The sequence below is a fragment of the Periophthalmus magnuspinnatus genome, chromosome 13 (assembly GCF_009829125.3).
Source record: "Periophthalmus magnuspinnatus isolate fPerMag1 chromosome 13, fPerMag1.2.pri, whole genome shotgun sequence".
Classification (NCBI taxonomy): Eukaryota; Metazoa; Chordata; class Actinopteri; order Gobiiformes; family Gobiidae; genus Periophthalmus; species Periophthalmus magnuspinnatus.
Genome location: NC_047138.1, coordinates 11,759,036 through 11,784,718, shown reverse-complemented (window position 1 = coordinate 11,784,718; position 25,683 = coordinate 11,759,036). Strand labels below are relative to the sequence as shown.

Below are 25,683 nucleotides of genomic sequence, written 5' to 3'. Positions count from 1 at the left end.
TAGATAGATGTCTTCACAATTAAAAACAATTTACATTACCGAAAAATCCTTATTATGTTTCTTATCCAATCAGAAAGCAGAATTATCTCCACACATGAAACCAGTGATTGTGTTGTTGTTTTATTTATTATCTCTATGATAATCTTACATGAAAAATAAACAACATTATAATTTAACACAGACACAGCAAAATTTGCATCCCATTTTTCAATGGGATGCAATTGAAAATGAATGTAACCTAATCTTTTCCTCTGCTACAGGTGCGTGCTGCTCCACCTCCCCCCAAACAACACGCCCGGCGACAGCAGGACAAGAGCGACAAAACAGAAGAGGTGGAGATCACGCTGGTCTGACAGACTATACACACAACAAACAAAACCGATATGTTGGGACCTACAATAAAATAACTAAATCTTCTCTCTTGAGCTGATGAGAGCAGCGGACAGTTCCATCTTTCAAATATACCTTCTTCAGTGCAGAAGTAGCCTCCCCCTGTCTCTACCTTCTCTCTCTCCTTTTGTTCTTGCCTTAAAACATTACCTCGTGGGGCAGCAAAACTCAGCATACTGAAGACAAGACGGAAGACTTGAATAATGAAGGAACGTACTGAAACCAGTGTGGCTCCCTCACCATATTATATACAGTAGTCCGTATGTACTCAATGTATTAGTACAAACCATAACTGTCATAGGAATGTTATACACAGCGTTTCATATACACAAATGGGATGTCCAATATGTACTTTTCTCATACATTTACAGGGCATTTGTAAATATGTTAAAGGGGAGTCGTCACTCTAGGGGTAGGGGGAAGAGGAAGGCTGGATCCTTCCTTGTCCTCTCTACCTTTGCCTTTTGATCCGAGCTCATTATTTCTCCTTGTGTGAATCGTTGGTGGCCATATAAATGCATACACAGCATTACAGCATTACATGTTTATGAAAGGATATTATATCAAAGATACTCAAATGTTTGGCAGTGTGGGTATTAATACAAAGAAATATTTAAAATTAATGCTTGGAGGCCGGTGATTGGTATTTTTGAGATCAGATTTACATGTAAAGCTTTTGTACATCTTCAAATACATTTCATTTATCGTAAGACAGTCTGTGTTCAATATATCCAGAGATTTCTTACATGTGTTTTTATACAACTAAACTATACAATAGTAACAATGCATCAAGCTTAAAACAAAAGCAAAAGACATTCAAATGGCGCAAGTACAATTCTGACATTTTTCTCCTTTTTCTCTTGAAGCCTTTAAGCTCCCTACCTACAAGGGCAGTGTAGCACTTTTAATTTATTTATTTGTAACTCCTGTAAAAGTAGCATTACTATGACAGAGCATAAGAATACACAGAACATAATTATGGCGTCTCTTGAAGTCCTTCTGTGGTCCTTATGTTGTTCCTTTTGTTGATCTTTTAGTTTCAGTGTGACTGATCATTTTTATATCTTCTACTCTTGTGAAGAGAGTGAGATCGTGTATGGTGTAATTTGGTGTTTTCCTAAACGTGTAAGAACAAACAAATTGACCATTAAGAATTCCTCTAATTGAAACTACGGCTGGATGTGTTTTTGGTCTTAAATAGGCCTGGATATTGGTGTATGTTTGTGTGATGAGAAGAGAGGAACAAATGTTGTCTGTCTGAGTCACTAAAAAAGCCTTGTCCAATGGTGCACATTTGTGAGCTGTGTTAAACTAATCACATTTAAAATCAAATGTATCAGAAGTTTAACCTAAACTGTTAGTGACTAAAGCTGCTTCCTGCTTCCTTACTTTGTTTCTGATGGAGGTGCTAGTGCGCAGTATGGACCTCAGGCCCTTCAAGTGACTCTCACAGACTGAAGACGGCTGAAGAGTGGAGAAAAGTACAGGAGCTTGGTCAAACATCATTGTGCCCATGCCCCCTCCCTCTGCTTCAGGCAGCCTCTCCTTGATCTCCCTGAGATCTGATTTATAATAGTTTCAAACTTGTTTTGAAGTTTATGGTTTACAGCGACTTACGACACAAATTCCCTACTCTGTTGTATTAATTTATATATTATGTTTTTTGTAAGCTTTTGCCACTTGACCATATCCTTTCTAAAGCCACACAGTATTAAATCATTTACAAACTCCACAAATGCTCTCATATGAAATAATTTTATACTGATATTCATTTGGACAGCTGTGCAGCTGCTGTTGTTACCATGTGGTGTTAACAACTGGCCTTTCCTCTCCTCAGACTGTTGCCATGGTGATAATAATTAGACCAGGTGTACATGTCTATCTGCATATTATTGGCTGTATAAAAAGTTTGTATTTATTGTGTACAAATGTTAATTAAAAAATCTGAAAAAGCTCTTGTGTTTGCATACAGTGCGTGTGAGCGGTGCATGTGTGGGTGTGATTACAGTAGCTGAATAACAGCTCAGGGCACAGTTTCCTAAGTGGAGCTGCAGGAGCACAGCACTGCAGCAGACGTCCCATACAATACCAGTGGGACAGTCACATTTGTCTTATTCCACATTCCTGTCACTATTCTCTTGAGACACTGAAGGTCAGGGTTGACAGATGACCATGCATGCCAGCTGCAGCTCGTCTTGTGTCAAACTTTATTTGAGTACCAACCCTGAGGGTAAGTGAGGATAACTTGATCTGCTTGATTTCTTTGATTGTTACTTTGCTTTATGTATTTTCTTGCAGACAGTGTGTTAGAACGCAGAACCTTAAGAGAAGGAGTATTTCCTAGCTTCAGAGAGCACTGCAGACACACACTGGGACTGGATGTCAGGGTGAGGAGCACTAAACTTTTTTTTTTTTTTTTTTTTAAATCTGCTCTTGGTGAATAAACAGACCAACAGTTCCTAAATGTTGAGCTTATAACAAAAAAGACATTTCCCACTTACTGAGCAGCTTGTTGTTTTGATATACTCTGCTTCTTAATTTTGCTTATGTAGCTATAGCTGTAACCTGACCCTATATGCTGTTGTATTGAATTACTAAAGCCTAGCTCTCAGTATTCAGTTGGATCTGTAATTTATAAGACCTCTGACTACTTGTTGTATGCCATTTTATCATCTGCCTACTCTACTAGCAATGCATTTATTATTAATCCTTCCATTTGTCTGTGTGTCAGGTGATTGACCCATTTGAATCACCTGATCTCAGTAAATGGCCAGATGAGAATAGTCGAAAGCAGATGATCAAAGAATGCAGAGAGAGTTCTGCTGGGCCATTTTTATTGGTATGTACTCTTTTATTGCTCTTTGTAAGTATATGTAATAATATTTCCTCTTGGGGGTGCTGTAGGCTCTGGTTGGACACGAGTATGGGACAGTTGAGCTGCCCTGTCAGCTGGAGGTGTGTGAGTACCAGATGCTGCTACAGGAGAGCCAGTGGGCCGGGGCGAGCACTGCAGAGCTGGAGAGAGTCTACACCCGTGATGAGAACGCCCTCCCGACCTCCTACCTCCTCCAGGCCCAGGTCTAATCTAAGCAACTTGTATTAGACTTCTAAAGAAATTGATTGCACTAAGCTTTATTTATCTATGTTTAAAAAAGTTCTCTGTATCCCTAACTTGTCCAACTTTTTAGGATACTGCAAAAAAGTACTGTCTGCAGAAATAATTAATACAACTTTTGTTAATGCTGCACTATGTAACTTTTCTGGTGAGGGGTATATGACTGACGTTCTTGTCTCTATTGAAATGTTTTTGGTTTGCCTTGACTGCTGTACAATGAGACATAAAAGCAATCAGTTTTGCATTTACTTGTGTTTTTACTGCAAAAAAACTTGCTTGCTTGTCTCCATGGAGATAGATACTGTAAGTTTAAAACTGTACTGTGAAACATTTTAGGTAAACCAAGAACATCTCAATGGAGACAAGCAGAGAAGTTACATAGTGCAGCTTTAATTGTGTAAAATGGAAAGTCTGGGTCTTTTTATTTCCAACAGGCTGCAAATGAACTGGACACATGTAAAAAGGAGTTTCAGACAGCTGTTTATCTGTGCGTCCTCAATGGGAAGATGACTTCAGAGAAAGCCCAAGACTACTGCAGATCAGGTCAGCGACGTGTCAATGTGTTTAGAACGGCTCCAGTGTAGTTTGTGATTTTACTCGTACTTTAGCCCTTGATGTAGATCTGCGGTATGCACTGGAAGACAATACTCAGAAAGACATCAGTGGACGCTGTCTCATCTACATCCACAAAGTCAGCATCAGCGCCAAAGAGAAGCCTCACCAGCAACCAAAGTCCGAGGTCAGCATGGTGTGCAGCTACTGGATTTGTTTAGAGTTATATAAAAAATGTCACAGTCACCTTCATTCTCTATGGTGATGTTTTTTTCAAAATAAAAGTTATTTCACATGTAATTACAATGTAGTAGTAGAGTTAATGTTTGCACCACCCAGTAATGCTGTTGCTGCAGAATCGAGTATTAAGACGCTAACTAGTAGTAGTTTTTGCAAAAGTAATAACAGTAGTAGCAGCAGTAGCAGTAGTAGTTGTTATAGTAGTAGTAGATTAGTAGTTGTTGAAGTAGTTAGGCCTGTCACAATAAATACTATACTGACTTATCGTTCATTGCATGGCAGATGGGACAACAATTTTTGGGGTTTAATATTTGTCATGAATATGTTGGAATTTTTTGTTTACTTTTAGGTACTACAATTAAATTTAAGCTGTTGAAGTTTGAATTATGAACTTATATTTCTCCTCAGCTAACTTTCTTCTATTATTTCTTTACTGCAGTTCACATTTTTTAACAATATTGTACATTTAGACAGACTTTTTTGGGGATAATTCTGCTTTATGGTTTCAATACTATTGTTTATCGTCTGTAATTACTTCAGCAATATATCACATTTCAAAATTTGTTATCGTGACAGGCCTAGTTGCTGATGAGCAGTTGTAGAGGAAAATTAAGTAGTAGCAGTATTTGTAGTAGTAGTAGCAATAGGAGTTGTTGTTATAGTAGTAGATTAGCAGTTGTTGCAGTAGTAGTGGTTTTATCTTTGGTATTATTCATAAGTAGTAGAATGGCACTTTGGTGAATTTATTTATACTTTTTTCGCACCCATATATCCATCAGTCTTCTCTGTTGCTTCTAGGATTCTGTCGTGCCCACCCTACTCACTCCCGAAGCACTGCTTTCAACTCTGTGTGACAACTTCCTCCTCAGTCTGGTCTTACCGTGTAACCTCCAAGTCTACACCACCACAACTGAATGTCCCTTCTCCTACACCCCAGCCCGGAGGAGGTGCTACGCAGACTCCTTGTGCCACCAGATGACCTGTGACCTTCTGAAGATGACAGAACAGTTGAACATGTCATATAAGCTTCAATTCAGTGATGCTTTTACCAGGGAGCAGTTAGAGCAGGAGGAATTCTGCAACGTCATCTCTCGGTTTTATGAAATCAATCGTCCTGCTGAAGAAGAAAATGTAAGGATGATTTTTTTTTTACATTCACAATATGCAATTTTTGAATTTAAACGTTTGTATTATGTTGTGTTGCAGATACAAAACTATGTGCAAAATGAACAATGGCGCCCTCTTGTGATCACAGGAGATCCATGCACAGGAAAGACAGTGCTGCTGGCTCACTGCTCGAAACAGGTAACAGTAAGGTGACACAAAGGATATTGACTATTTGAATTAATATGAATAATCCAATCATAATGTATATATTTGTTTCTTCTTAGATAAAACCGTGGCTCCCAGATAGTGATCCAGTGGTCATTATGTATTTTTGCAGTCCGTCTCTCAATCCTAAACATCTCTTGTCCAGCTTGTGTTATCAAATTGCAAAAATATACCACAGTTATTTTTCTCTTCAACAAGATTACAACTTTAATCCTTATACCGACTCAAGCTTCATGGATCTTCTGAACTATAGATTCTATGCAGAGTCTGACATAACCTTTTCTGAGCTTAAACAACATCTCATATCACTAATGACCTCGTTGCCTTCTCCCAAACACCCTTTAGTTATCTTTATCAACGGGTTAGATCAAATAGACTACAACTACGGATGCCAAGTTACCGAAAGTCTTCCATCTCCACTTCCTCCTAGTGTCAAACTCCTCCTTACAGCCTCCTCCAAACGACAACATATAGAACAAGCTGTTGAACTACACTACCCACAATGCTCCATGTCTGAAGTTGATAAAGAGTTGTTCATTTTGCAATTAAGTCCATCAAACAGGAAGGAGAGTGTGAAGAAGTTGGCTTCTCTGTTATCTGCTTCTGGGAGGAGGATAACGTCTGGACAACAAGCACTAGTGAACCAAGCACTGACTTCATGCTGTTTGCCTCTTTATGTTCGTCTTTTACACAAGATAACTTCACTCTGGCAGTCAGGTATGTGTTATTATTATGTATGATGTATGTATGAACATCACTTCAAATTTGAGATTGCACTGAAGCTCTTTAATTAGGAATAGCTGCGTAAAACCTTAGAGCTACACTATGAGTTTTACACACACACCAAAACTGTCCTGGGTTTAAAAGACAAAGATGTGACTATTTTCTGTGTCCATTAGCTAAAGGTTTTGCCCAGGGACACAAAAACACTATGAATTTATTAATATCAATATGTTTTATTTTTTATGTTTATTTATTTTGTTTTCAATGGGACAGTGTACATTAATAAACACTGTAATAATGTTAATGTACCCGAATTAGCCAATATACAAGTTTTCATTGGCAATCTGCCATTGGGAGATGGCAGATGGCAATAGACTAAAAGTTCAAATAAAAGTTCATATAAAAGTAAATTAGTTAAATACAAATACAAATAGCATTCAATTACATTGCTATATTACATGATCATAAGGTTAAGAACTAATTGTCTTCTAAAACAATATAATTATTTATCTGCTGACACCTTGTGGTTACTTTGTTTTAGGAGACAATTCTGTGCAAAATTTAGCAGCAAAACCAAATTATTTTTTATAGCATATTGACCATCTCCTAAACAATAACAGGTAAAACAAATAACTGCTAAAGAAATTCACCATGGTTCAGGTTTAGTAACTATATAATCAAAGGGTCAGGTCAGGAGTTAGGCTATTAATTATTACTAAATGATGTTGAGCGATCATGTTATTTCTTTGTAGACTCAGAGGTGAGTGAGTCGACCCTCCCTGATGGAGTCCATGCTGCTGTCTCCACACTGCTGGACCATCTGGAGTTTAAACATGGCTCCCTCCTGGTGGCTCACGCTGTCTGCTACCTCACCCTCTCTCGAACTGGACTCATGGAGGCGGAGCTAACAGATCTACTGTCCAGTGACGACAAAGTATTAGCTCACTACACTAAACACTGTCACATGCCTAAGATGAGGGTCCCGCAGGTTGATGTGGAAAAACTCCTCCTAGATTTCCAGCCTTTTCTAATGAGAAGGACAGTTGCAGGCTCAGTTGTTCTGTTTTGGATGTCAAGGCATTTGGGGTTAGTCATAACACGGAGATATTTAGATTCTCCAACCGCAAGACGAGAGTTTCATTCAGACATGGCGGACTATTATAGAGGCAGGTGGTCTTGTGGATGCTCCAAACCATTATATCAAGACGATAGCAAAGGAAAAATATGCATAGACAGGCAACCATCCAGCCAGCCATTTTTCTTCACGTCTTCCACAAAAGAAATCGGACATGTAAATTTGAAAAAGATTCTCGAGCTGCCGTATCACTTGAAAGAAAGTAGCCAGTTTGAGGAACTACACAAACTTGTACTGACATTAGAATTTCAACAAGCAGTGGTTGGATCTGGTTTGCTTATAGATCTGGTGGCCATGTTGGAAAAAGGTGAAGGATTTAGCAAAGAACACTCTCTTTTAGCGAATATTCTGAAGTCCTCTAGGTGCTTCTTGAATAGCTTCCCCTTAGAGATTCCTTCAGTGATGGAATTAGTGCTTTTGCCGTATAAGTGCATTTTTCCTAATCTTGAAAGTTATGTAAATGAAATAGAGAAAGAAAGAAAAAAGAAAGGCGTAAGCATCATACTTCACACTGCTCCGTCCACAATTCACGCTTTTAAATGTGTTCAGTCACAAGTCAAGGGCAAAACTCTCCGAGACGCAGTCGTACCTGAATGTGGAACTGTAGTATTATCTATGGCTGATGGTTCAGTTTGGGTATGTAAAAACAGTGGAAATGAGCTCGTCAAACTCACATTGACCGATGAAAATGGAGAAATTACATTTGGAGGACTTCACACCAGCGGTCACTTCATTTTACTGTCTTCTCTTAGCAACAAGCATTTCTTATGGGATGTAACAGGAACAGATGTTTTGGTCGGGGTCAAAGATTCAAGCGAAACCCTGCACGAAGTTGAAAATATCTGTACAAGTCAGGAAAAGGTATGTATCCAATGGAAAGGCAAACATTTTGTGAGTGTACATGAAATCGCAAGTGGCACATTAAACCACTTCTACTGTCAGAATCTCGTTACGTGCCTCGCTTGTTCTTCTACCATGTTGTTTTGTGGCCACAACAAAGGCACATTGTCAATATTTGATATCAAAACCGCAAATCTTCTTCAAACCTGTTCAAACTCCAAGCTAGAAACAGTTGTATTAATCACTGTATGTCACAAAAATCATCGAATTGGAAGCATCGATAACACTGGTAGTACAACTCTATGGGATATTTCAACCGAACAACCTAGTCTCGTGAAAGAAACATTCATGAATACAAAATCAAATGATATTCTTCACACAGACTATTCCAGTGAAATTAATGCGTTATTGGTGTGCCAGTCAAAACAGATAACACTCTGGGATACGTGTGAATGGGAAGTTAGTGACCAGTTCCTAGCTCCAAAACAAAAGGCTTTTAAACAGGCACTTTTATCACAAGATGGACACATTCTGCTTGCTTTACTAGACACATCTTTATTCGTTCTTGTGTGGAACCTCAGTACCGGAGATTGTATTTCGTCTTTAGAAACATCTCAGGTACCTCAAATGCTTTTCAAATCTGGATCTGAAATAGTTTGTGTCAACCACGATGGCAGCATTGCATTATGGGATTCAGAAATGATTCACGTTGCTGGGATTGCTCACAAAATGGGCCTTGGAGTGAAAGCGGTTGTAGCTGAAGAAGACGGGGATGGCCTTTTTACGAGCGATGGGTCCGATACAGTTTGGAAATGGAGTGTGGAGCTGGGACAACCTTGCGCATATCTTCTACATTGTAATCCAGTTGACAAAATGCGTCTTTCTCCCAATAACGCATATCTGGTCACTCTCTCATCTGATGATATTTACATTTGGCAAATAGGAAGTTGCCAGAACATCGCGCGAATTAGTAGTAGCAGAGCGTCAGACATTTTGATCACCCCTAATAGTAAATTTGGGTTGAGTCTAAGTGAGCGTGGTTTATCCCGCGTGTGGAAGCTTGTGAGTGGTGCTACCATTTGCTCAATACATCTTTACCTATCACATGCCCAGATATCCGCTGAAAGCACCTTCCTGGTTGGTTGTCACCGTGGAGAATTGCTTGCAGCTAATTTATGGTCAGGTTCCATCCACAAGCAGTTTTCTTGTGATGAAATTTCAGAGAAGGTCGTTGCATTTTTAACACTTCCAAATCATCCAAACTTTGTTGTAGTCCTTCTAACTTCAGGGTCGGTGTACACATGGAATGTAGCAGAAGAAACTGTTTGTAGGCACTTTAAAATACCATTCAGTTGCCAGCCAAATGACTTCAAAATGTCAAGCAATGGAAGCTACGCGCTCCTATCCACTCATCATGAAACACTCACTGTTCTAGATTTGTCAAAATTCAAGCTAAATTCCTTTAAAACTTATGGAGATGTCAGTTTGACTTGTTTGGACTCATCTGGATGCTTTGTTATCTGTTGTTCCAAACCAAAAAGTAGCTGTCAGTGCTTCCTCCATACAAGACCAATCCTCTCCTTAATTCGACTGGAAGATGGGAACACAGTGAGCAGTCTGCATCTTCCTAAAAGTCCTTCAAGTTTGGCTGTGATCAGAGACCTTTGTGTGGCTGTGGGGTTTGAGGATGGTGCAGTTGGGGTTTATTCTTTTAATGGTGAGCAGTGTTTAAGCAGAGTACGGGAGTCATATGTGAGGAAATGTCCCATAGGCCAGGCTCCAAGAACATGGTTGCCTCTAACAATGCCTAATATTTTATGGTCCTAAGAAAAGATGTTTTATTGTTTACTGTGTGTGTGTGGGTGTGTGTGTGTGTGTGTGGGGTGTGTGGGGGGGGGGGGGGGGGGGGGTGTAGGGGTGTGTGTGTATGTGTGTGGGGGGGTGTCTGGGTGTGTCTGGATATGTGTGTAAAACCTTACCACATCTCTTTATATATATAGAGTATATGTGTTTGGTGTAAACTAAACTGAATCAAAACTGAAAGCAATTTTATCTCTGCGTGTGTGTCTCTTTATATATAGAGTATATGTGTTTGGTGTAAACTAAAATGAATAAAAACTGAAAGAAATTTTACCTCTGTGAGTGTGTGTGCGTGAGGGTGTGTGTGCGTGCGTGCGTGCGTGCGTGTGTGTGTGTGTGTGTGTGTGTGTGTGTGTGTGTGTGTGTGGGGGTGTGTGTGTGTGTGTAAAACCTTACCACATCTCTTTATATATAGCCTATATCTTTTAATATAAATGCTGGTAAAACATTTATGTATGAGCAGAATGTCTCAATAAAACATTTTCTTTTATGTACAGATATTGCAATATCACTTTGGAAAATAAATAAATAGATAACATTAATAACATGACGCATTTTGTGTTAAAAAGGGAGAGATGTGCTGAGTTTCCATTTCTTTACTATGTAAACTCTGATGCCTTCATGGCCATTTGGGAAATTTGGCTTTTCATAAAATTGCAATGGTTTACAAATATAAATGTAAATAAATAGTATATGTTTAAAATTCTAAATTGTAAAGCTAAATCACTTAAGTTAGCGTACATTGAATTTTTTTGTGACACTGTGCACTGTTTGATTATTTTTTTCTACATACTTAGACTTATATTCTACACGGAATAGAGGCATGCTATAAATAACGGTTTGTCAGTGAACGCCCCACAAGTCAAAACAAAACTTAAGGAAAGACGTGAGACGAGATCGCTATATTCTGTCACTCCGCTGCGGTCCCGGTAAAGAGATGGAGGTTCAGTGTTGGGGGGACAGCTCCAATGGGCAGTTTGGACAGAGAAAGATCGTGTTTAGTCCCGTGACCTGTAATGTCCCCGAAATTATTTCTAAGATCTCGTGTGGAGAGGACCACTCTTTATTTCTAACCCAAAATGGTGACGTTTTATCCTGCGGACGCAACACGTACGGACAACTGGGCCGCGAGATCAGCAAGAAGGGAGCTCCAATTGGTGAGCACGTTGCAATTATGCTGTTATTATTATGGTGAAATAATTAAACATGCCAGAGAACATTAGGCCTGTTAATTTGGTTTATTAAATATTAGTGTGTTACATTGTTGCCTAATTAATTCCTTTATAGGTGTGGTTCAGAGAAAGGTTCGCATGCAAAAAAGTTAAGTTTCAGTTTCGTTTATTTTTAATTCATACAGCGAAACTTAGCTGCATAGTGTGAAGAGTAACCAAAACCGTTACTCCAAGCAAAATATTAAGATGCTCAAATACACTCCTCTTTTTTTTAATGTACTGTTTTGACCTGTGTGATACTCCTGTTGTTTTAGAGCGCATTCAGGACCTGTCTCAGGTGGTGGCAGTGGCGTGTGGGCAGGAGCACTGTGTGGTCGCTTGTGCCTCTGGGATAGTGTTCTCTTGGGGGGCAGGAAATGATGGACAGCTGGGAGTCCCACCTGATGAACTGGGCAACATGTACAGGCCCTGGTATGATAGTGGGACTGACTGCTACATATACCTTATAAAAGAAGTTGTAATAATACATAATCTGAAATGTTCTCTGTTATATTATCTTGTAGTCATGTGCCCATGCCACTGCCAATACCAGTGATACAAGTGGCTTGTGGAAGATCCCATTCTTTGGCTTTAACTAAAGGTAAAAAGAAAGTGACTGTGACCTAATTAGAGCAAATACCTCCGTGTGTTACATACAACTCAACCAAATTATAATTCAAATTGCAGAGAGTCAATGGAAATTCATGCTGGTACATGCATTGCCTTGTTGGTTCTTTGAGCCAGCTCACATATCTGTGTTATCATGGCTTTGCTCCTCTGTTCAAAAGAATATGTGTTAGAAATTGTTCATGTTGTATCAGTGTGACAGAGAATCTTTGTATGTGTATGATTCCTATGCAAAAAAGGCTTAAGACATATTGAGACAAAAATTACAATGGCATATTAGAGTAAACATATAGGACTAAATGACTAAATCTTTTGCAGGTGGAGATGTGTTTTCCTGGGGTCTGAACAACCATGGGCAGCTGGGCCTGGGAAAGACGATCTCTCTGCAGTACACTCCTCTGTTGGTGTATTCTCTGAGCGGAGTAGCTGTGAGCATGATTGCAGCTGGTTCCAAATATTCGCTGTTTCTCACTCTGTCTGGCCTGGTGTACTGCTGCGGTGCTAATGATGTGGGACAACTCGGACTCAACCGCGTGGACGAGAAAGGTACAATATCTACTTTTTTTAATCCTGACAAACAAAGTAATAAAAAAACAGAATTGCCTGACAGAAATGATCACATTATAATGTCTTTGTCATCAAGGGAGGTTCAACACCTGTGTCATACCTGCCCTGCGACATCTTGGTGTGTCTTTTATAAGCTGCGGAGAAGCACACTCTGCAGTTTTAACCAAGGTAAATATATGGATTCTTTTTCTTTTGATGCTTTTAACAGAACTGACAACATACAACAGAGAATCTAATAATTCTAATACTAATTACTACAATTATGTGCACAAATTATGCAAAAACTTGTGCTATTAAAGGTAATGCTAATTTGACAGTATTTGTTTGCCTGCATTTAGAGGGGGCCAGTGGTGGATGAAGTACTCAGTTTTGTTATTCAAATAAAAGTACAGATATAGAAACAAAAACTTACTCACGTAAAAGTGTCATTTAAAAAAAATCTACTTAGGAAAAATATTTAAGTACCCATTTAAAAATGTAATTTTGTTAATGTATATTTATTGTACATTAAAGATCTTCAATGTTCATAATTTCTGTTAATATGTGTTTGCAAAGACACACTATATATACATATACACATATCTCTCATACATATACTCTCCATATATATGTATATACATATATATTCATACATATATAACCACACACACATACACACATGCATACACACACACATATATCTGCATTTCCATACTAATAACATGCACTCCCCATAGGAGCATATACATATTCACATATCTATATATGAATGTACATAAGTGTATCAGATACAAACATGTGAACATAGATCTTTACACCTAATTTCATTATGCATGCATATGTCCACATGCGTGTATGCATCCACCCTTATATGCACATGCATCTGCACACATACATTTCCATTTCTCATATCTAGTAAATGCTAATTATAACTTATTACACTGAAAATCCACACATCTCACATATGCACATAATTCCACCTTTGACATCTGTACATCTATTACATCTGTATTGTACAATACTGTACTATCCCTCCTTTTTCCTTTTTTGTCCCTTTAATAAAAAAATAAAAATGTAGATTTAGAGTAAAAAGTAAAAGTATTTCATACAAGTATTTTAAGTGTTAAATGTAGTGATATTGATAAAAAAAATTATACATATTTTGACCAATATGAATCAGTTTTTTAATTTTTCGTATGAATTTTGTTCAAAGCCGAAGCTTGAACTTGAAAACTTTAGTCAGGATATTACCATGAACATGGTAAAAATAACCCCTCAAATCATATGAAAAGTACTACTTACTTTTCAGTCCATTTCAAAAATGTAGTGTAGAGATGTCTGTGTAATCCCTCAGTCGTCCAGGTCTGATCCATAATAAAAGCCAAAGTTAAATCTGTCAACTGGACAAAAAGTTGTAGGAGTAAAGATGTTATGCTGCTCATCAAAGCTGCTTCTTCAGTTCTGGTCAGATTACTGGTGGACACTGCCTTATATCTATCTGAAGGGAGAGGCTAACGGCACTGAAACTGTAAACAGCTATTGTTTACAGTTTCAAAGTAGTTATCTCCTCCCTTGGATGAGCAGTGAAATGTCTTCACTCGTACAGCTTTTTGTCCAGTTGACAGATTTAACTTTGGCTTTAATGTGGAGTAGAGAGTACTGATACCTGCTCTCAAATGCAGTGATTTAAAAGTAAAAAGTATCCACTGTAAAATTGACTTAAGTACGATACATGCCTAAAAATTCTACTTAAGTACAGTACTTTACTACTTGTACTTTTTAACCTTCCATCACTGCAGGGGACCAATAGCCTAAACCTCAATTTGAAAAAAACAACAACATTGGTTCATTGATGTTTTGAACCAACTTAGTTTAATATATGTTGATAGAATGGCCAAGTTTTCACATTTGGAGATGGCTCCCGTGGTCAGCTGGGGCACAACTCTACAGCCAACGAGCTGATGCCTAAACAAGTTCAAGGTTTGGATGGACACATCTCGCAGATCGCCTGTGGAAGGTAAAGTGACCCCAAACATTTTTAAAGAATAGCTTTCAAGAATAGTTTTTCTCCTAGATGTCACACCTTGGTTTTGAGCTCCTCTGGTCAGCTTTGGGCATTTGGCGATGGGGCCAAAGGTCAAATGGGAAATGACCAACCAGAAAATAGTCTGACCCCCTTAGAAGTTCAGCTAACGAGAGCAAAGTTTGAGCCATCAGACTTGAAAATATCAGCTGGCTGGAACACAAACTTTGCCTACACCTCACAGGTAATCTTGTATATTGGCCTAAATGTGTCTTTCAAAGTTTGTAACATCATTGTTTTCAATAGAGTCCAAGTGTAAATCCAATTATTGGGCGACTTGAGGAGGCAAAACTGCAAAGATGGTTGTCAACATGTCAAATGACTGAAGATATAGAGAAGTATTAATGCTACAGCGTAACTCAGTCTATTGGATTACATAACACTGAATCCATGATTTTACTCCGTTCACCAGAGACCTTGTGGGGATGTTTTACACATGTTCAAGTCTTGTTGCGAGCTTTACAAAGCCTGAGTAAGCATTTAAGTGGATTTACTTTCTACAGTTTGTTAGATCTAAAAAATAATTACAACGCTTGTATTAATTTGTGTATTTAATTTATCACAGTGGCTCTGTCATTGAAGCAGAGAGTCTAACTGTGGATCTGGAGAGAGCTAGTAAAACACTGGACAAGATGGTGGCAATATCCTGGATCAAAAACGCAGTTAGGAATCTTTATCTTAAAACTAGACTATGTACACTCATGTGCCTAAGAGCTTTGTCCATAATTGCTTTACAGATGAAGTTTGAAATATTGATCAGCATTCTCTTGGATTCAAGACTTGTTCTAAGATCTCCAGAGATCATCCTGCTTGTGTTGAGCTGCCCAACACTGCAGGAGGATTCAGTTGTCATGAATGTGGTGTTGCCATTGGCCATCATTATAGCTGATTTACAAGAGAGCAATAGATCACAACTGCGTAATGAACTATTTATTACAATACTATAATATTTAGGAGTACATATGTGGGATTGAATTTATTTATGTTTTTGTTCAGGAAAGTGGTGGTCTTCACTTTCTCCTTCAATTCTGATGAAGCATGTTTTAGCTTTCAAAAATGCACTTATTTTTATGTTGAAAAATGGCCTTCTGAAGACCCATAACCCTGGGGTCAAATACCTGCTGAATGTCCTCCAACTACTCTTCAAGGTCAGAGAGAAATCTTTTACACACAAGGCGCTCACATGTTGGCTTCTATTTTAAATATTAATTACTACATTACAAGACTTTTTTTTTCTTTTGTTGGCAGGCAAACAAATCTAGAAAGGTCTACCAACTCCCACTCAGCACTTTTTACGTTGAAGAAATCACTTTATGCTGTGAGCCACAGGAAGATGTGCTTATTTGGGTTCACTTGTCAAAGCAAAAGGTGTGTGTGTGTGTGTAGCAAAAGGTGTGTGTGTGTGTGTGTGTGTGTGTGTGTATATATATATATATATATATATATATATATATATATATATATATATATATATATATATATATATATATAGATATAGATATATAGATATATAGATAGATAGAAAGGGTGAGCGAAAGGAGTGAGAGGTGCATTTTCTTACGTCGAATTTATACAAAATTTTAGGATGATGCCAAAACACCTGTCAGCTTCTGCAACTACCCTTTTGTGCTGCCTCTCATCTGCAAGCTTGCCGTCTTCAGAATGATAACCACCACAGTAAAGGTACCTGATATATGAAAAGTCAAATAAAGGTACATAGTAACCAAGTAATGCTCTTATCCTAATGGCAATGTACTTCTAGGAAGTCCACCAAGCTGCACACTATCTGTATAATGCATGGTCACCTATATGGAAGTCTCTTGATTTGCCGGACTCTGCTCCTGCCCCAGTCTTTCAGCTGACCCTGAGACGACCTCACCTGGTGGAGGACACCTTCAGGCAGCTCAGCACAACGGATGAGGAAGCCTTTAAAAGAGAACTAGTGGTAATCATACAGGCATTGTAGTACCTCCTCCAGCCAGTGAGTGGAGCTTTAGTCAAGAATATGTAGCACTTGGCATGTAGCACTTCATCAGTATGTTTAATGGATTTTTTAAATCAGCAGATGATGTGAAACCTGTTCCCCCTCCCCTCTCCAGGTTCAGGCTTACCTGTGCTCTCTGGTCTTCTTCTGTCAAGCCAAATGCGACACACTATCAGACAGAAATCACATAGATAGCATTTAGTCCAATGAGGTCTTCCATTCATTTATTTGGATAGATTCTTTTTCCAGACCAAGGTTTAGTTTGTTTTCATAACTGACAGTATGGACTGCTCACTAGCGCTTTTCTTGATGTTGCTGTGATATGTCAGCTGAGTTAAACAGGTTTTAGCATCTAGTGGTGAAGAGAGAGAATATACAACAAGGGTGAATCTAATTACAGATGGTAGCTTTAACTCTTCACGACTGTAAAATATAGTATGTTCTCTATATGAGAATTGTATGATAGGTTAAGATGCGCGTTGAATGGTTTAGCAATATAATCATGTTAATAAATGTGGGGCAAAAGAGTTCCTAAGAATTCAAAAGGAAGCCATAAGAATCAAAACCTCTCAATTCTGTCAGTGTGAAGGGTAAACGTACCTGGTCAGAAATCACTAAAACCATAATTCTTTGGCATGGTTTATTTTGGTCTGGAAGACATGACGGAGTTTCAATCAAACAGTGCTGTTTAAAGCATTGAGGTAGTTTAAGGATGGGGATTCAACTGTCATCAGCCATTGTAGAACTTGCTATAGTTAAATTATTAATCATTAATAATTAATGACATGGTGCAGTTATTGGTTCAGCATGTTAAATTGCCGACTTTAACCAGTCCATAGTTTGGAGCAGATGTTACCTTAAGATTGGTTGGTGCCGCCAGTGTCGTTGAGAGGAGTGTGATTTGTCACTGTCTCTATAAACAGGATGTAGAGTTAGAGTTTAAACCTCCCGGAGTTGGTCAGTGATCCTTTGCCCTGCTGAGATTATGCAGGTGCATGCCTAGCAGTTTTTGATGTCCATCTGTGGAGAAGTGGAGGTTCTCAACCAAACCAAACAGTCTCTCTCCCTACACTACATTCACAAATATTACTCTTGGTTTTTCCCCATGCTTCCTACACTGCTTAAGGTTTTTCATTGGGAAGATTTTATTTGTTAATTTGAGCGATATTATTGTGTATTGAGTTATACTTTCAAATCTACTCAAATCAAGATAACAATTAAATAATTTTAACTTACCTAAAGTCCTGTTACCAGTACGATATATTAACGGTATGGTAACTAATCAGAGAGGACAACAATTATCAGGAACGTGCTTATAATCTCTTGTCTTTTCCAGGTGCAGTTTGTGGATGACAGAAAACAGACCCTTGTGAATAGAAGGGATTTCTTTCTCCACATCTTTGAAGAACTGATGACTCCAGAGTCTGACATGTTCATGCACAACGACAGCAAGACTCTGTTTTGGTTCCCTCCCAAGGTAAGTTTAATGACTGGTGTGTCATTTAAATTATATGTTCCTTTGTGTGGCCAATACATAATGGATTTATAATGGAGTGGGTGGATTAGAGCTGTGTGTTATTAATCAAATTTTAATTTAGATCGAGATTCATTCATTTCTAACTGTCTATGATATACGTGACGCTATATGACCGAGGTCCACAGCCAGAGTCAGTAAAAGCATGTGATTTGGAGCAGAGTTTAGACTTTGGAGGATGAAATTTGACTTTTTGGCACAAGTGGTAATGATTGTACCATAAATGAAGTTTGTATTGCCTGTATAGTTTATGCTTAAGGAATTTAATCAAATATATATATATATTTTTAAATTGAATAAAAAATCTTTATTGATAAATATGAGGGGAAAAAATAGAATTCTGGGGTCCATTTTGCTCCATTATCCCACATTCAGTTTGCTTGTGGAGATAATGGAATATGTGAACAGTTAATTATTTTAAACTGTACACTATTACTTTCATAACTTATGTACATACTACTGAAGCTACAGTATGTTACAATTTTCCAACATCTATTATTTTGTGATTCATCTGTCCAGTTAATAAATGAAGATGTAACAGTGCATTTAGGTGTATAGGCATACTATACTACCACCAATAATCAGGGGTGAACATGTAACGACATTAAAAGTTTGTCAGACATAAACATTTTTATATGTTTATTTCCTTCAGCCGCAGGTGTCAGAGAGGCAGTACTATGTGTTTGGTATTCTCTGTGGACTGGCGCTCTATAATCTGAACATCATCCATCTGCCGTTCCCGCTGGTCCTCTTCAAGAAACTGCTCCGAGCCAAGCCCTCTCTGGAAGACATGAAGGAGTTTGAGCCTATCATGGCCAAGTGAGTTAGACAAATACACTTTACATTGTGTCTAACAGTGTAATATGATGTAATATGTACATGTCTTTTTACTTTGTAGGTCATTTCAGTGCATCCTGCAGGAGTACTCGCCAGAAGTGATTGAAAGTCTGAATGCAACCTTTACTGTATGTTCTTTATTTGCACAACAATTTACATGATACACATTTTTTTTCTAATCTTCACTTTTTTCAAGGTGAATTGGGGAAATGAAGTTACAGAGCTTGATCCAAATGAACCTGGAAAACCTGTCACAAGTTCAAACAAGTATTTCAAAATGATTATCCGTACAATTATAACCCTTGCCATAGCAATTGACAAATAAAAACAAGAAGTCCTCAAAATGTCACCTATAACCAGAAGCTGAAACCTGTGGATATAATAGGCCAACATAAGTAAGTTAAAAGCCTTGTGTTTGTTGCAGAAAAGAGTTTGTGGATACCTTCATTAACTACGCCTTCAAAACGTCAGTGGCTAAAGTGTATGAAGCCTTTCAGAGAGGGTTTTTCAAAGTGTGTGACGTGAATGTGGTGGATCTGTTTGAGCCTCAGGAGCTGCAGGATGTGATGGTGGGACAGGAGTCCTGGGAGTGGGACACCCTTAAGCAGGTACAAAATAGGGCTGAGAATCACAAGGTCCGATACACAATGCATGGCTCACACAATACAATAATATCACGATTTGGTCATAATTTGTTACTGATCTGTGATATATCAGTATTTCTTAATACATTTTTAGAAAAATATTTGTTAAACCACTGCTTGGACAAAAAATACACCAATTTTAATCATCAAAACATCATTATCCCCCATCATTATCATTAAACATCAAGGAGATGGTAGTGGACTTCCGCAGACGCCACTCTACTGCCCCCCTCAGTGAACATCCGGGGAAGGGACATTGAGAGAGTGGACTCATACAAGTACCTGGGTGTTCATCTGAACAACAAACTGGACTGGACTCACAACACATACGCACTGTACAGGAAGGGCCAGAGCAGGCTCTATCTCTTGAGGAGACTCAGGTCTTTTGGAGTGAGAGGGCCACTCCTGAAGAACTTCTATGACTGTGGTGGCATCAGCCATCCTGTACGGTGTGGTCTGCTGGAACAGCAGCATCACAGAGAGGGAGAGGAAGAAGCTGGACAAGGTCATCAAGAAGTCCAGCTCCTTCCTGGGCTGTCCTTTGGACTCAGTGCAGGAGGTGGGGGACAGGAGGGTCCTGGCTAATTTCATTTCTATGCTGGGCCATGAGTCTCAACCCCTGCAGGACGCTCTTGTCTGCCCTGGAGAGCAGCTTCAGTGACAGACTGATTCACCCTCGCTGTGTGAAGGAGAGGCTTCGCAGGTCTTTCCTTCCTGCTGCTGTCAGACTGTACAATGAACACTGTTAACACTGAACATGTGTCATTCAACCATACCTATGTGCAATACTCAAGTCACTTTACGAAGATGTTATCTTAGAGTCTATTTTTAGTTTATTTTTAAATCTATTTTTTTAATTATTTTAAGCTATTTATCTATTATCTTGTTTTATTGCATGTACCATTTTCCTTCTGTTCTTTAACTGTGCGGTGCAATATTGGAATTTCCCCACTGTGGGACTAATAAAGGCTTATCTTATCTTATCTGTAACCTCTTGTGTGTGTTGCATGCAGAATACAGAATATCAAGGAGGGTACCATGCTGATCATCCAACCATTGTTACGTTTTGGGAAGTTTTTGGAGATCTGACGGAAGAACAAAAGAAGGGCTTCTTTCGTAAGTGAAAAAAAAAATCTCTACTAAGGCCAAACCCTTCAAATGTGCTTGTACATTTTGAGTTACGTAGACTGAATGATTTCTATTTGTCTCTCTGTGCCCAGTGTTCGTAACAGGTTACAGTCGTGTGCCCTTTATGGGGATGAAGAGCATAAGGATGACCATCACCCTGATGCCAGAAGGCACAGAATATCATTTGCCAGGAGCCCTCACCTGCCACACCCTGCTGCAGCTGCCCCTGTACCAGAGATACCCTGTGGAAAGAACCATGAAGGCCCGCCTCATTCAGGCCATCAATCACAACAGAGGCTTTTGGAAAGAATAGTCCACATAACAAAACATGTATCTTCCTTCTTATGCATGCAAGAGATATTTATTGTTTAGTGTTGAAGTACTGCTATGTCATTTCTTCATCCTGTTTCTATAGATATACCGTTGTTAGTACTGACAGTAGTATACAGTGTAAAATATCACTTGGTTAATGAATTACTTGACATGTTCTGCATCATGTATTCAAATAACAAGTACCATAAGTGTGTGTGTTATTTTTCTTTTTTACAATATCTGAAAAGTTTTAGTTTTTGTATTTAGATTACAAAAATATAAAGAGGAAAGCAGGGGGCAGATGTATGGTGAGATTATATTTGTTAAGGTTATTCTAACAGTGGCACAGAAATAAAGGACTCCAAATAACAAGAACAGATAGTTTGAATGTTTATGAATAGTAAATAATAGCTTAAATGTATGGCTGGGGAGGTTTTTTGAATCTATTATTGAACACAGAAGACAATGCCTAGTGGTGAAGATAAAAATAAAAATACACAAAAATATATCTTAGTCTCAAATATTTTATTTCTGAGAACAGTCACTTCAGTGCATTTTAATTTAAACACATTTAGAAAAATGTTTGCTGAGAGTAAACTTGTTAAGACAATGGAAAAACAGTTTAAATCTTCATTCAAGCAGTTGGCATTTGCACATGTATTGAAATATGGAGCAAATATTGCACTACTTAAACAAAACCCTGTGCTTCAATAGTACTTGAAAGCTGTTGCATATCTTAATAAAACCGTTTCAACAAGTTCAACCAACTGCTTTCCCTTTCTTGATTTCAATCCAATAATTTCCTATTCAAGTGCCACTGTGTCCTATAATGGCAAGACTGTATTTCAGACAAAAAGCACATAAAACGTATAGAAATGGTAAAATCCGACCAGAATTAGCCCCGTCTTATCATCTATAACTTTGAACTGTGGCCTTTGAGGTTCATGTGCTTCTCTAGTAGGCTCAGTTGAAGTACTTACCAGATATACAAACAAAAATACTTAAATAATCTTAAAAAAAACAACATTAATTACACAGTATAGAAAACATGTAAAGCTCTTGCTACATAATAAGACAAGTCAATACTAGAGACACGGTGCTATGCCAAAACAGAAATGTGTCCCACTTTGTCTAATCATCTTGTGCGTGCAGTTTTCTACATACACAGAAACATTGAGATCAGAAGTCCTTGGGTCCTGGAGTAGTGAAGAGTTTTCCAGACAACTCAGGATCTGTGGTAATTCCTTTGAGGAGGTTTGTTGTAGTTGGGCCGCCAGTTCATCGTAACACTTTTAACCATGTAAAAGTGCAAATATAAGTCTCAGGTTTTATCTGACCAGGTGGAAGGTGAGAAAGTACATGAAGACAGGTTGTGCTGCAGCTATGGCCATAGTTAGGTACATCCTCAGCTGGTTTCTGGTTCCTCGCACCAGTTTGCCCTCTGCCGCGGCCTCTGATAAAAGCTTCAAGCGCAGAGTACGGATCTGCGGGGGAAAAAAATGAGGGTTACAGTGTAGAACATCAATCCTATACACTGATGAGATTTATTCAGTTTAAATAGGTCAACTGCTGTTAGATAAAAGACACATTTAAATGTGTCTTTATAATCCTATATGTAAGGGGCGATGACTAAACACACAGACACATATACATGCAAACATTTATTATTTTTTATATATAAACAAAAACATAATGGCTGATCACTAGCAATGACAATAAACTATGTATTTTGAAAGATAAAAACAAAAAAGTAACAAAAAGTATAACTGAGTTTGTGGACAATATGAGCTAAATATACTGCATTGTTATTTTAGTTTTTTTCATTCAGACTTTGTGCATAATGTTTTGGTAACTGGACTATGTAAGCAACACTACCCACACGTGTCTCATCTTTTGTAAATAGATCAAACACAAGGATTAAGTGATTTCAAGTTTAAGAATGACCGATACAAATTATGTTGTTAAAATCAACATCTTACCATGAATACAAATATAGCAGCACAGCACCAGAGTAAAGAAAGATAGTATGCTGGCCGCCCAAACAACAGGCCTGAGACTACACCAACAATCATCCTGAAATAGAAAGGGAAAAAATGCATATCAGATCTGGCTTTTAATGCTGAGGAAGGCTTAAAGAAAGCAGACATACATACCCAACATATTTGTAACCAGCAAAAGCCAGCAGGTCTATAGTTGTAAGGTCAGTGTTTACAGTTACCAAGTACAGGGACAAAAGAACAGCTAGCACCTCCATAACTAGCCACACAAACGCTGAGCTAGCCTGCACTCCCAGCAGCTCTGGAGAGAATCTGAGGACAACAGAAAAGGTATGGAATATCACAGCACTCAAAAAAGGTCAATCACATAAAAAAATATTTGATTTGTACTTGTTCTGTGTGCCAAGAGCAAGCCCAGCCACCAAAATGTACGTGATAAAGCCCATAGTTGGAATGTACAGATCAGGAGCATTGACATCAAAGCGTGGAGCCACAGGGATGTCCTGTTGGTAGCTCACCTCCCAGTTCTAAAACAAAGTAGTATTAGATATTTATTTATATGATTACATCAATACACTACAGAATAGAAATGAGCAAAAACATACCTCATGCATGTAGGGGAAAATGAGAAGTCCAAGTTTCTTTCCCACATAAACCGTGTCCACAGCAAAGTAGTATTTAAGCTTGGAAATGGGAATGAACCTATCTAGCTATAAAAACACATACAAAGTTTTGTAAGAGAAACGGTTAGCATCTTTACAATGTAAAGCAATAGATTGTCCATTGATATAGAAAAATCACAAAATGCAAATAAATTAAATAAGTGACACATCGTACATTCTTGTCCATCAGCTCCTTTCCCTGTGTTGCCAGTGAGCTGCCGTAAGCCATAGCCAGGTTAGACATGGGATCAGAAAAGCCAGGGAATCCTGCAGCCTGATCTCCAGTCTGCGCTCTGAAAATAAGAGTAGCAATGCAAAAAATATACATTTGTTAAATAATAATAATAATAATAATAATAATAATAATTTTTAAATTATGTCTAGATACTCAAGGATACTGTGCAAATGACAAAATATCATGTCAAAGTTCAAAACTATATTTCAGTAGTGAAGAACATAAATATCTTACTTGTAACCCGTTTGCGACCCCTGGCCAGCTCCACTTGTATCTTCAAACAGCTGACTAGCATCTGGCACCTCCATTGAGCTATTCCGTGCACGTATGTTAGGTTCTATACAAAAAGTTAAATACACTTTTACTATGCCAAGTACATCATGTACACAAGACATGCAATTATTAGGATTTCACTTTTTAATGGAGAATGTTTATTGTGGTACTCGAGGAATGTATAAATAAAAATTTCATTTTCAAGCTGTTTCATGCAAATAAAGGCGTTCTTATCTTCACTTATAAAGAAACTACCCACCACCAAGAACTGAAACTTTAGATCAAAACAGTGAATCCTGAGTAAGAGAAAACAGCTGTTATAAATATTAATAACACAACTGAGATGATCGCATCGTTTTACCAAGAAATCCTAACTGTGTGCCTCCAGGAATAGTGTGAGAAAAGACACAAGAGACTAGTCCCTTATGTAATCCAACCTTTAAACTGAAAGCTAACGATAGAAGGCACCAAGAGCGCCCTAAACTATTTTCAGTCAGTGACAGGCCAAAAGGGACGGAGTGACACAGTTTACGCCCCCAAATAATACTGCTTGAATGTTTCTCATGAATAAAACTCTCAGTATTTTTAGGAATATAAACCAACAAGTTAGTAAAGCGTCACCGGTTAGAAATTAATGTGAAATAGCGTTAGTTAGCTTAGATGTTAGCAGCAGAACATGACACTTTATCCCCACAAAAAAGCTTGACAGTAAGCTAGTCCTGATTGTTACTGCAGTTTAATGAAGTGGTTACATTTAACAGTTTACTCGTGGCTACAGTAAAGTGTTAGATGTGGTAGATCACGTTTTTAGCCTGAGGGAGCTAAAAACATGCTAAGCCCAGCTTCATTCGCTGCTGCAGACTCGGACCATGCACCGTCCGCACCGCTTCATGCTTCAGCTTTTACATTTAATCACCCATTGATTGGATCGAGTCACGTACGTAACTTACGCTGTCTGAACCCACTTTGAGTCGCTGTATAATCCATTTGGGCAAAATTAAAGGCGGTGGCTGGTAGCTTTAACCGGTACAATTATGGGGAAGTTGGAGTCATTCGTAAAATTAGCACAGCGGAAGTAAACCGTCTTCTCTCGTCTGAAGGGAAAATGCATTGTCGCCCTCTTGTGGCAGCATCTGGAAACGCAGCCCTTTACAATTCAATAAAAGTTCACATCTGATAAGTTACAAGCTGCCTGGCCATATTTGACCAAAAGTAAAGCCATCCAAAGGCATTAGTCATTTGAAATATCGCACTGATAAGAAGTTGACAGGTCATTTGTCTAAACCAGGGGTTCTTAACTTTCCAACAATGGGGTGCTGACTTGTTCTGTAGGCTTAGTGTCACAGCTCACAGCTGTTCACATGACCAGCTTTACGGAGCAGTTTGTCAGTAAGTCCAGTGTGCCTTTTGCTTTTGTTGCTCC

At 38.4% G+C, this 25,683-nt stretch overlaps 4 protein-coding genes across 5 annotated transcripts in view; 3 read left to right on the top strand and 1 right to left on the bottom strand.

The window, feature by feature from the left end:
- LOC117380308 (F-BAR and double SH3 domains protein 2-like) overlaps window positions 1-2,344 on the top strand; it is a 28,062-nt gene extending 25,718 nt beyond the window's left edge. The window contains exon 21 of the mRNA XM_033977095.2: window positions 261-2,344. Within this exon, the coding sequence (XP_033832986.1) occupies window positions 261-353 (93 nt within the window). The 3' untranslated portion in view covers window positions 354-2,344. The remainder of the gene's footprint in view (window positions 1-260) is intronic.
- A 5-nt stretch (window positions 2,345-2,349) lies between these two features.
- On the top strand, window positions 2,350-10,166 carry LOC117380625 (NACHT and WD repeat domain-containing protein 2-like). The gene is made up of 10 exons (XM_055225955.1): window positions 2,350-2,620; window positions 2,689-2,777; window positions 3,122-3,229; window positions 3,295-3,468; window positions 3,940-4,048; window positions 4,114-4,244; window positions 5,096-5,428; window positions 5,504-5,602; window positions 5,689-6,346; window positions 7,105-10,166. Exons 1-10 carry the CDS (start codon window positions 2,557-2,559, stop codon window positions 10,152-10,154), a joined length of 4,815 nt encoding a protein of 1,604 aa, XP_055081930.1. The 5' UTR covers window positions 2,350-2,556; the 3' UTR covers window positions 10,155-10,166.
- Window positions 10,167-11,050: 884 nt separating this feature from the next.
- Window positions 11,051-21,856, top strand: LOC117380068 (probable E3 ubiquitin-protein ligase HERC6). The gene is made up of 22 exons (XM_033976793.2): window positions 11,051-11,344; window positions 11,674-11,830; window positions 11,923-11,999; window positions 12,344-12,571; window positions 12,669-12,760; window positions 14,461-14,588; window positions 14,646-14,838; window positions 14,901-14,992; window positions 15,067-15,126; window positions 15,220-15,316; window positions 15,392-15,572; window positions 15,651-15,802; window positions 15,903-16,022; window positions 16,239-16,337; window positions 16,417-16,599; window positions 17,975-18,115; window positions 18,825-18,991; window positions 19,071-19,137; window positions 19,206-19,276; window positions 19,434-19,617; window positions 20,667-20,769; window positions 20,874-21,856. The coding sequence occupies exons 1-22, from the start codon at window positions 11,125-11,127 to the stop codon at window positions 21,092-21,094; spliced, it is 3,033 nt and encodes a 1,010-aa protein (XP_033832684.1). The 5' UTR covers window positions 11,051-11,124; the 3' UTR covers window positions 21,095-21,856.
- On the bottom strand, window positions 20,874-25,356 carry yif1b (Yip1 interacting factor homolog B (S. cerevisiae)). 2 transcript variants are annotated; one of them, XM_033976794.2, is made up of 8 exons: window positions 25,202-25,356; window positions 24,222-24,324; window positions 23,928-24,045; window positions 23,696-23,800; window positions 23,481-23,617; window positions 23,247-23,402; window positions 23,073-23,166; window positions 20,874-22,577 (listed from the first exon to the last, which is right to left on the bottom strand). In XM_033976794.2, exons 1-8 carry the CDS (start codon window positions 25,245-25,247, stop codon window positions 22,422-22,424), a joined length of 915 nt encoding a protein of 304 aa, XP_033832685.1. In that variant the 5' UTR covers window positions 25,248-25,356; the 3' UTR covers window positions 20,874-22,421. The 2 variants fall into 2 exon arrangements, with proteins under 2 accessions (XP_033832685.1, XP_033832686.1); XM_033976795.2 differs by having other exon boundaries at window positions 25,211-25,345.
- Window positions 25,357-25,683: the final 327 nt, after the last annotated feature.